Source organism: Podarcis vaucheri (genome assembly GCF_965113315.1).
Source record: "Podarcis vaucheri genome assembly, chromosome: 1".
Classification (NCBI taxonomy): Eukaryota; Metazoa; Chordata; class Lepidosauria; order Squamata; family Lacertidae; genus Podarcis; species Podarcis vaucheri.
The window spans coordinates 46,696,869-46,708,993 of NC_138759.1; the positions used below are offsets into that span (position 1 = coordinate 46,696,869).

The window sequence follows — 12,125 nt, forward strand, 5'->3', positions numbered from 1 at the left end:
TATATATATAAGCAACCCCTCGTCTAATGTGCCGGTGAGCCGCTTGCCCGCACTCGAGATGGCGGCGCGAGTTTGAAAGGAAGCGCGAGAAGGCGCTTCGCATTCGAAGGCGAGGCGCGCGAGGGAGTTTCCGCGCGGCGGCGGATGCTCGCCTCGCCATGGCTTCTTCGAATCCGTGGGCTCCTGTGCAGCCGTCGGCGGCTGGGCTGCTGCTGGCTGGCTGCCTGTCCGCGGGGGTGGTGTCCCAGGTGAGGCGGGCCGCGCTTTTTCTCCCTCCCCACGTTGTATAAATACACGTAACGCAAAACCATCATCTGAAATGTGTAAAGACGCGTTATGCAAAACCATTATCTGCAGTGTGTTCGTTTCTGCCCAAACTTTGGGAAAGTGCTGCTGCTCAGTTTATTAGATTCGATTGCAATGGGATGGGAAAGGCGTATTTGAAGCTGCCTGCTGCTTTTAAAAGATGCTGATAATATCGGTATGTTCATAGGCCGCCCAGTATGTTCTGTTCTGGCTGGCAGCATTAATCCAAGAAGTCAAGGGAGGCCCTTTTTGTAGCCTTGCTACCTGACACCTTTTGGAAAGTTAACTTTTTGTCCTTGTTCCTTTAGTCCAGCTGCAACAGTGCTGGTGTGCTTGTGGTGTGTTTACTTTTGCTTAAAAGTACATCTAGGTGGTGGGCTTACTCTTGAAAGAAACATGCTCATGATGGTAAAAAATATTAACTTCCATCCTAGTTGTAGTTTTATAGTTCTCAGCTCTTGTAGCTCTCTGGACCACCTGGATTGGATTCTGTTCCTAAATCGAAACGAAATATCTTATTTTCCTTTCTTTATATTTTGCATCCTCAGGAAAACTCTGCATGGTTATTTAAATACTAAAAGGCTGATCCACTCCACTCTGCATAACTGTGGATGGAGAATTCCCATAAGTTCAGTAGGGGGGGATGGGGGTCTGTGCATGTGTAACCCTTGTTTTTAATTCCATAGAAGTGACTTTTGTTCCAGAACACAAGTAACTTACACAGAGTGAAACATAGAAAGATGCATTATACTGAGTCAAATCATTTATGCATCTAGCTCAATATTGTCAGCACTGTCAGTGCGTCTCCATAGTTTCAGTCTGGGCTCCCTCCCAGCACTGTCTGGAGAGGATTGAACATGCCATCTTCTGTGTTCACGTGCAAAAGAGATGCTCTGCTACTGAGCCACAGCCCTTCCCCAAAGTGGAGGGAAAAGGCTTGACTGGAGGAATGGGCAGATACAGGCAACAACCGATTTACATGTGTCTCATGGAGGTGCAATTGCACATGTGTGTGTTGTGCTAAACCCATAAATGACCTTGAAAACATCACTAAAACAGCAGAGTGGAACATTTACGCAGGCCTTGCCGATGTGTTAGGATCTGGAAGTAGGGTGGATGTAATATGCTTAAACTGCCGTGCCCCAGTGAGCAAGCTGGCTGCTGAATTCTGTATCAGTTGCACCATCTTTGTTGTTGTTGTTTAGTCGTGTCCGACTCTTCGTGACCCCATGGACCAGAGCACGCCAGGCACTTCTGTCCTCCACTGCCTCCCGCACCATCTTTAGAGGCAGCCATATAACACGTTGCAGTAATCTAACCTAGAGATTACCAGAGCATAGACAACAGTAGTTAGGCTATCCCTGTCCAGTTAGGGGTGCAGTTGAGCCACCAGCTGGAGCTTATGGAAGGCACTCTGCGCCACTGAGGCCACTCTGACCCTCAAGCAACACCAATGGATTCAGAGGTATCTCCAAACTATGTACCTGCTCCTTCAGAGGAAGTGTAACCCCAATCAAGATGAGGCAACCTTCTACCTATCTGGTCTGGGAAACCACCCTTGAACAGTGCCTCAGTCATATCTGGATTGTTTGTGCAGTTTGTTGGCTCTCATCCAGTCCATTACTGAGGTAATAAAAAGGTAAAGGTACCCCTGCCCGTACGGGCCAGTCTTGACAGACTCTAGGGTTGTGCGCTCATCTCACTCTAGAGGCCGGGAGCCAGCACTATCCACAAACACTTCCGGGTCACATGGCCAGCGTGACAAGCTGCATCTGGCGAGCCAGTGCAGCACACGGAACGCCGTTTACCTTCCCGCTGGTAAGCGGTCCCTATTTATCTACTTGCACCCGGGGGTGCTTTTGAACTGCTAGGTTGGCAGGCGCTGGGACCGAAAGACGGGAGCGCACCCCGCCGCGGGGATTCGAACCGCCGACCTTGGCTTGTCCTTCATTTCTCCAGGCAAAGACATTGGGATTGCAACCTAAATGTATTTAAGACTGGAACCCTAATTTCAAGGAAGCTTGAATTGCTTATGTTTATTGAGAATTTTCATGTTTCTGTTTCAGGAAACTCTGGATAGATGTGGAAAACCCGCTCCTTGCTTTGTTCGCCTCTCAGAGGCAGAACAAATTGCTGATCTCCAAGCTGAAATCAGTGAGGTAAAATAATCTTTGAGCATCAGAATAGGACCTCTGCTGAATAGGCCATACATACAATTTCCTCTGAATTGTAATAAATGATTTCATAGTGGTGAAACAGTACTATAGGACTATAGAGTTGGAGGGGCTTTGCAGGCTATCTAGGCCAATGCATGAAATCCAGAGCTACAGTATCTCCACCAGATGACTGTCCAGCCTCTGCTTGAAGACCTCCAGTGAAGGAGAGGCCACTGCCTCCTTATGTAATTTTCCTATTGTTGAACTGTTCTTACATTTAAGAGATTTCACCTAATATTCAGCTGAAACCAACCCTACTGTAACTTAGTTCTGCCCTTTGGAGCAGGAGAGAACAACTATTTGCTCTCCTCACCCTTAATCATCTTCATTTTCCTCCTCTTCACCTCTTTCAATTTGTCTATATATCATTCTTAAAGTGTGGTGCCCAGAACTGGACAGTTTTTCAGATGGACAAGATAAAGTGGAACTTAGAAACTGTGGTTTGATTAATGCATCTTAAAGTTGCATTTGCGTCCTCCCTCCCTTTTTCTTTGGCCACTACACCACTAATTCATTTTAGCTCATGATCGTATGTACTACTGCCAAACCAGGTATCCCCTTACTATAACTCCACATTTCTTTCTTTATCTGTTTTGCCTGGTTTCAAAAGATAATGTTTTCTAAAATATATTTTTCACTCGGTAAGAAGCTCTTCTTATCATGTGAACAATATATTTTGAAATCAATCCTATATATATTTTTTAGCCAGGACTCCCTCTCCCTCTTTGTTCTTTGGTGCCTCAACTGAGGTTGAGAAGCTTGTCAAATTATCACCCCTAATCCTCTTCTATAGAGATGTGATTTAGTGACATAGCCATGAAAATTGCATTAAGTAGGAATTTAGCCTATAATAGTTCCACCTAGAACAGATTCTGTTTTCCAGCATCCAAACTCTGTAGTTGCATAGGAGACTGGAAGTCTTAATAAAGCCAGAATTAAGGGATGATAAATTGAACTATTTTTTAAAAAGAAATGATGAGATTTTAGTTAAAAACATTAAAAAATAAGCTTCCCACAAATCTTATCAGAAATAAAATTATGTTGTGGTTCCTGCAAGCATAGAAGAATTACTTTGATAAAAATACTTGAAAATGGTCAGGGTTGTTGGGGGTTTTAAAGCAGTTATAAATGCAACTATAAATACATTAAACATACTGCATGGATATAAGTGTAACTATTTTAATGTGTATAGATGAAGCTAGATGCTGAAATCCTGCAGATGGAAAAAGATACAGCAGACATTACTCATCCATTCTACCTAAGTAAGTATTTTGTTTCATGCTATTGTTTAATCCCCAAAACAGCACTCCTAGAAGATCAATCTTAAGAGTTATTTAGACAAAGCCTTACATCTTCATCCTGCTGTAAGTATACTGGTGTCAGAGAGATTGGTTGAGTCACAAAGCTACCATCTATGAACAAGATCCAGCATTGTGCCAGTGGACACAATGGGACCTACCTTTCTCTCCTCCCCTTTGCAGCCTGCTGCCGCCCCACATCTGGCCCACCAACCTTCCAAAACAGATTTTTGGGTGCCTGGGAGGCTGCAGCAGGAGAGTAGAAGAAGTCTGTTGAGGAAGTAGCATGCTTAACACACTTAGCAGGTGACGAAGCATCTAGCAGCCAAAGCGAAAAAGTTTGAACAGGAATGATCCCTGAAAAAGGAAACAAGTAATTAGAAGTGTTTGTATTCATCAACTCCATAGATGCATTGCGCATATGCTGAAATGGGCATTTCATTCAGAATCCTGAGTGTTTCATTTAAGACAACTGTGAGCAACTTAAGCCAACCATCCAAGCCATACACTATGAGGAAAGACAAAAACATATCCCTAGGTTGGGAAGCAATTTGGCTTGGCAGCAGGTGGCACGCCATCCTGATACCACTTCAGTGATGAGTAGTTAGGCAAGTTGCATGAGGAAAATCCATACACCAGGGGGTAGGGAACTGGATCTGGCCAGTGGGGTGGATCCTAGGTTCTTCCACCTTGAGTGCAGGCAGTGTAGCATTTTGAGAGGTTATTGGTTCAAACCACTCTAGAAAGGAAAATCCAAGAGAGGTTGAAGTTACTGCCAGTCAGCTGTTTGGTGCTGATTGACTCCAAGCTCTGCTTTCTGTCATGGTCATCTGCTACGGAGTTCCCCATGGGGAGCTCTGTAGCACAGCTGATCCCAACTTGTTTGTGTGAATCAGGCTACCTTGCCAATACACAACGAGGAGCACATTTTAGAGTTCCCAATTGTGCATGGACAGCTGTGTGTCCCTCACCCAATGTCACATATGATGTTGGGCAGGCTTCCTCAACCTCAGCCCTCCAGATGTTTTTGGCCTACAACTCCCATGATCCCTAGCTAGCAGGACCAGTGGTCGGGGATTATGGGAGTTGTAGTCTCAAAACGTCTGGAGGGCAGAGGTTGGGTATGAAGCAGGTTGGTATGGTTTCAGGGAAACAGATTTAATGGGCCAGACTGACACCTGAGGTGGGCCTAATTAGACCTGCAAGCTGGAGGTTTGCCATACCTGCCATATATGGACGCCATTCCCCAAAACCCCAAAACTCTTTATTCCATGCAAGCTACTAAACATTGCATCCATAACTATGACAATCCTACATGTATTGGGTGAAGGCGGAAAGTCCCAAGATCTTGGGAAAAGGCTCACAAAGGCTACCATTGTTGACTGAAATGAGCAGAACCAAGAATAATGAAAAGAAATTAAATGTAAGATGTTCTTCACAGGTGTACGTTTGAAACACTAAGGCTGTAATCCTGTACATATTTACATGGGGACGGGCCCCATTGAACACAGTGGACATAATCGCCCTGCATTAATAGAAAGTAGAGTACACATATATTAGCACTGGAGGGAAAGATTGAGAATGGTGGACAAATGACCCTTTTCACCAGTTTGTCTGCTGTTACTTGTCCTGTTATCAAGGGTACACAGCATTCCCTAGGATATACTTAGAAACCTGTGGTCTTTATTTCTCAGCAGCTGCTGCTTGCTTCCATGGGGGTCTCTTGATGTGATTCACCTTGCAGGTGCTCTATAAGGCCACACAATTTTGTTAGACAATCACAGATTCACACAGCATGCTACCAGTGTTTTGGAAGCCTGTGTTTCAAAGCATAAAATTATGTTTTACAAAGAACCTGCTCTCACTTCAATTCATGTTTAAATCTGAAAGTTTTCCATTTTTTTAAAAAAAAAACAAATCTGTAGCTCAGAAATGCCAGGCTCTGCAAGCGATGAACAAACACCTAGAAGCAGTGCTGAAAGAGAAATGGATTCTTAGGCAGAGGCTAATGAAACCAGTGCGTCAAGAAAGTCTGCCTATTGAAGCTATGTACCACAGGTAACAAACTGCTTTGTTATTTTACTTACATGTTGGGTATTCCTCATTTCTTTTCCAGATCAATAAAATACATTGGGAACAAAATCCAATTACAGTTAAAACTGCAAAGGATGATGCTAAAACTTTTTTTAAAAAACAAGTTACTGCAGAACTCTAAACAGCCACAATCAGTTCACTTCTGCTACCAAATAACATCCTTTATTTCAATTTTCATCAAAGGTACACTTCAGGCATATATTCGGTGTATCACAAATGCATTTTATTTTAACCATAGTCACTAACATTCTTACAAGACACACAATCCTTACTTTATTCATTACATTTTTCTTTTTCCTTTGTTTCCTGATAAGTTCCTATTTTAAATCACCCTGTGGTATACACAGCCTGTTTTCTAAATCTACATTAGTCTGACAGCTAAATTATTCTAAATCATTTATCAGCTCAGTCCAATTCATATTAAGGCACTGTTTCTGCTATAACATTAAAATAAATTTTCTAAATAGCTTTTGTGTTCTATTTTCACTTCTTAATTCTCATCCATGTTCATTTAATGCATTTCATTAAGGACCAATAAAGATCAACCACTCAGCGATAGTAGGTGGCTGCTTTTCCCCAATATTGGGCTGTTCAAACATTTGCTGCCATTACTAAGTAATATATTGGTTCAGTGTCATTTGTCTGTATCTGTTTCCAGCACCATCAGTATAGAGTCAAATGAAATTTCTCTTCCTATTATCTCTTCTCGGGGGGCGGGTTTCCTGTTAGAAACCAAAACATAATAACAACAACAATAAATAAATAAAATAAAAAATAACAACAATCGTAACATGTGAATTATTGAGCAATCTCCCCTCCCCTTCAAATCCTCCAGATTATATTTACTCTTTTACAGTGCTAACAACTTGAAATATTCCTAGGTGATACATATATTTAGCCTCCATAGTGTGAAATATCACCTCACAAAGATATTATCTGTCAGGGGTTCAGGAGCAGAGGCGAGGGCAAGGGAGGAAACAGAGAGTGAAGGGGAGGAGTCCGAAGGAAAGATGAGCGATGACGACGACCCGAGATCTCTGAGTCTTTCCAGTGAATCGGAAGATTCACAGAAAGGAGCGCCAGTGACCAGAGCAAGGGGGGAGCTTAGGGGGACACCCCAGGAAGAAGGGACAAAAGGGGGTTCAGAGAGCAGTAGTTGGAAATCGGGGCCAACATCCCCAACAGAGCGCAGTGGGGAAGAAGGGCGCCAGGCATCGGGATCAGGCGGCTCGCCGCAGGGGGGAGGACATGAGTCAGGAGTGGCCACACCTCCATCGGAGAGAGAAGAAACGGTCAAACGGAAAGTGGGAGGTTGGGCGGGCGCGCCAAGTTCAAATGCACGGGAAGGTGGCACAGTAAGCAGCCCGGAAAGGGAGCCAGGTCCTAAAGCCCGCCGCAAGGAGACAGAAGGGTCCGGGGGGTCAGCGTCAGAAGAGTCCCGGAAGGAAGAGACCACGGGGGGCAGAGGGACCCAGAGAAGAACGGTCAGGAGGAAAAGGTGGAGTAAGGCTAGGGTATTAAGTTGGTGTACAGGAGGCGGAGACTCAGACGGAGCTTCGCCGGTCTAGCTTATAAGACGTAGAGTTGCGCGCTACAGCTTGAAAATGGAAACTGTAAATCAATAAAGACTTTTATACAGTGAATGCTGGCTAGCGTGATCCTCTGTGAGCTCGGATCTGGAAGCAGCTCTGACATTATCATTTTCTGTTAATTTTTTCTTTTTCATGCAGGCATGTAGTAGAATTGTTGGTGTCGGCAGTGGCTTTCATTGAAAAACTAGAAACCCATCTAACCACAGTAAGGAGCATTCCTCAAATACCTCTAGTTATGAAAAACATGGTGAGTGGTCTGTCATATAACTTTTCCTAGTTTCCTTTGATAGTAAAGTAGTGGCTAAGAGCTTGGAAGTCTTAGCTGGAAGTCTCCGGTTCGAATCTCACCAGGCTATGGATTCCCTGGGTTGTCTCACTCAGAATGCTGGCTAATAGGCCTGTACAGTGGTGCCCCGCAAGACGAATGCCTCGCAAGACGGAAAACCCGCTAGACGAAAGGAAAGGGTTTTCCGTTTTGGAGATGCTTCGCAAAACGAATTTCCTATGGGCTTGCTTCGCAAGACGAAAATGTCTTGCGAGTTCCTGCTTTTTTTTTTCCTTTTTCCCAAGCCGCTAAGCCGCTTATCAGCTGATCCTAAGCCGCTAAGCCACTTAACAGCTGATCCGCTAAGCCGCTTATCAGCTGATCCACTAAGCCGCTAAACCGCTTATCAGCTGATCTGCTAAGCCCACTAAGCCGCTAATGGGCTTGCTTCGCAAGACGAAAAAACCACAAGACGAAGAGACTCGTGGAACGGATTCTTTTCGTCTTGCGAGGCACCACTGTACCTGACATAAGGTATGTGAAGCACTGTAACTTCTGCTTCACTTCACACTAAGCTTCCCCTGCAATTAGAGAAACTGTGAATCTGTATCTCTGTCCTTGAAGAAAGGAGCTTCAATTGCTGAATCAATTGATCAGAAAGTTCAATTCTATCTATTTGAGTCTGAATAGTGACTGGTTTTCTGTCCTGCTACAGGTGTTAATTTCCCATCAGTGCTAAGATGATTGTATTATCACTAATTATTGCAGTTGTGAAGGGTCACTCTAGTTATTCTGCATACTGTACAGTTGAACTGTACGGTTCCATTGGACTGTACTTTATTTTGCTTTTCATTGCCATTTAATTCCAACTTTTACATTTTTCCTTTATTTAACATCCCCTCATTAAAATAGTACCGAAGTGATGAACAACAAAGCAGTTAAATGCAAAACAATTAAGTATACGATAAAAACTATTTTAAAAAGCCAGCATATCACTGTTAACAGCGGTCAGGTATCATTCAACTGATACCAGAAGCAAGGGAAAGCTAGTTATGTGTTCAAAAGCTGGCAGAAGCTGTTAAATAGGTGCCTGCCATATCTCAAGAGTAAGAAGGGTCATTGCTAAGGCTAGGGGCACAAGATGAGCCCCTGCAGTCTGGCATTAGGGCCTCCTCCAAAGATCTTGGTGAACGAGCAGATCTATATGGGAGTTGCTCTTTCAGATAACCCGGCTCTAGGGAATTATAAGTTAATAGCAAAATGTTAAACTTGACTTAATAGCAAGCTTAGCATTTCTTAATACCCATGTGTGCATTACATATCTGCCAGGTGAGGATTACATAATGTATCTGATAAAGTGGACTCTGCTCCACAAAAGATTATGCCAGGATAAATTTCTTAGTCTTTAAAAGGTAAAGGGACCCCTGACTATTAGGTCCAGTCATGGCCGACTTTGGGGTTGCAGCGCTCATCTTGCTTTCTTGGCCGAGGGAGCCAGCGTACAGCTTCCAGGTCATGTGGCTAGCATGACTAAGCTGCTTCTGGCAAACCAGAGCAGCGCACGGAAACGCCGTTTACCTTCCTGCTGGAGCGGTACCTATTTATCTACTTGCACTTTGACATGCTTTCGAACTGCTAGGTTGGCAGAAGCTGGGACCGGGCAACGGGAGCTCACCCAGTTGTGCAGATTCAAACCGCCGACCTTCTGATCGGCAAGTCCTAGGCTCTGTGGTTTAACCCACAGCACCACCCGCATCAATTCTTGGGTTTCTGCTGTAACAGACTAATATGGCTACCCCTAAAGCTATATGAAGGAATCTTTCCTGGAGTACGTTGACAAATGCCAGGGCAGGTATGCTAGTTTCACTTCCCCTGAGCAGCAGTCCCTGTGATGAGTTCTTATGTTGTTGCAGTTTTAGCATAGCATGCTAAAATACTTGTTTTCCTATTTTATTCCAGGACAGTGCACTAACAAAGATGGACTTGTTAGTAACAGACACAAAAGCACTGGCAGAACAAATACTGGAGTGGAGAGAGAAAGTAAAGGAGATCTTTGAAAATTCACAGCTGACTGCTGAATCAGATTCCTGGTTCAGAAGTATAACTCTGTAATAGTGCACACTCCCTGCCATGCCTTTTCCTTCCCAATTCTCGGGCTACTTAGAAATTTGGTGTGTAGATAAAATGCATGTCTTCTATCACATTTAAAGTCACTTGTGTCTGTCTGAAATATATATTTGTACGTAGAAATAGTGCTATGTTAGAAACTGACAACGGATGTTAAATGGCCCTCTTGAGGTTCTGAGGAATATTTTAAAGAAGCAATTTTATTATGTTGCCTTAACAAGACCAGCTTCATGTACATATGTTTTATATTTTATAGAAAATGTTTTATATAAACATTATCTATTTTAAAAAGTGAGACCACTTATATCTTGGTACAAAACTTCAATCAAAATACCAGACTATAGACTCTTTTGTATGGGTGGGAAAGCTTTGGATTCCACCCTGTCCTAATGTGCATATATGAAAATCTGTAACTTGATACCTTTGCTCTTCATACTGTTGAATACTGTACTAGAAAATAATGCAGAGGAAGAGTATGGGAAACAGTATTCCGTTAGTAATAAACAAACTGAATAAATACTTTTTCCTTAGTTTGTATTTGAAAGGGGGGGGGCAGAATAAGCAACTGTATACAAATGAGCCTGTCACTGTGCTAGCGAATGCCTGTGTTTCATAATCCTCCATCAGCTATGCTTGATTCGTTATAGCTTGTTATGGCTCATCATCAGTCTCTCATCTCCATCTGGTCTCTGTTCCAGCCGCTGAGAGAAAGCACAAGATAGATGTGCTGCTATGTAAACAGCATCCTGAGGATATCAAGACTGTTCTCTCCCAGTGACAGGACCTGTGTTCCTTTTCACATGTTAAAACAAAAACTACAAGCAGGGAACATCCCACAATAAACGCCCATATGCATACAACCTGGCAAGCAGGCATTTGTGTGTTTATAACCTAAACATGCTTTCTTAATAAAAATGGATGGGTAGTTTTTCTTTCACTCTCATACATTGAAGGTGGCAATTCTAACTCTTCATAATCCTTATATTTGTTTCTTCCTAAGTGGCATGTAGGTAAATGTGTAAATTTGCCCATGCAGTTAGCCAGTCCTATAAACATTTCCTTTGAACTAAGTTGTGTTTTATTGAATTAAGTGGGATGTGTGTAGAGACTTGCAGTTTTTAGTTTAATATGCTTCAAAGACATTCATATCGGTTCCTGAATTTATTTCTGCTTAATTCTCTAAAGCAGTTAACCTTACTGATATTAACAGACAACTTAAACTATACTAATTTAAGCAGATATTTCTATTAGAGTACATTCACAAAGTTTAAATGATGCAACAACAGGACATAATTTATCAGCACATGCTGTCTGAGAAAAAGGAAGATAACAGTGGTTGCCTCCTGACACGTGATGACAACATTGAACAGATAACTAGTAACTGCTCAAATTTGAATGGTCATCTCTAATGGTCTTGGTGTGCTGATGCATTTGTCACTAGGGGGCATAATTGTGAATGGTTCCCTTTTGTTACCAGTAACAGTCTGAAAGTTTACATGATTTCCACCACACACCCACTTTATTTTTAACTTTTAAGTATCAGCTCACAGTGTGGTTTTGAACAAGGTTCTAGATATCAGTATTAGCTCTATATTGCAAAATGGAAACAATACTATACTCAAAGTATTGTGAAGGCAAATACCTTAAAGACACTAAAGCTCTCTGAAAGTGAAGAAGTGCTGCATAAATAGTATTTTTAGCAGTATGAAGATAACTGTACAGTGTGAATGCACTCTGCCTTTCCTAGCAGATAGAAGGTGTGATTGTATTCACCCTGCACTGGCTGTCAGTATACTTACTAGATAAAAAGCTAGTGCTTCCCTCTTAAAAGCATTCCGTACACTGGGCTCCATATTTCTGCAACCACCTCCCTAGCATTAACTATGCCACTTTTAGTTATTGAGTCAGACCTTGCTCCATATACAGCTTATCAGGAACATAATGGGCCCTTTCCTTCAACAGCTGCTCCAAGGTTTTGGAATGATTTCCCCTTAGAGGTGTGCAGTTTCTCCTTAGTGGGTAGCTGCACTTTATATTTTTGGTTTGCCCTTTGAGTTTTATAATTTAATTTTGAATGGTTTTGTTAGTATAAATCATCTTGAACCTTGTAAAGGTGGCTACCAAGAATTTTGTAGCAATACAAAATTTATTTTGTTGTAATACTATATAAGCTGACTCTTCTACTTATGTGCAGTATTAGTTTGGGTATATTTCTAGGGAAGTTTTA

General features: G+C 42.5%; 1 protein-coding gene across 2 annotated transcripts; it reads left to right on the forward strand.

The window, feature by feature from the left end:
* Positions 1-49: 49 nt before the first annotated feature.
* On the forward strand, positions 50-10,415 carry HAUS2 (HAUS augmin like complex subunit 2). Of its 2 annotated transcripts, none has more exons than XM_082241144.1 (6): positions 50-248; positions 2,373-2,465; positions 3,715-3,784; positions 5,746-5,878; positions 7,645-7,753; positions 9,731-10,415. In XM_082241144.1, the coding sequence occupies exons 1-6, from the start codon at positions 159-161 to the stop codon at positions 9,881-9,883; spliced, it is 648 nt and encodes a 215-aa protein (XP_082097270.1). In that variant the 5' UTR covers positions 50-158; the 3' UTR covers positions 9,884-10,415. The 2 variants fall into 2 exon arrangements, with proteins under 2 accessions (XP_082097270.1, XP_082097271.1); XM_082241145.1 differs by lacking the exon at positions 50-248 and adding an exon at positions 452-481.
* Positions 10,416-12,125: the final 1,710 nt, after the last annotated feature.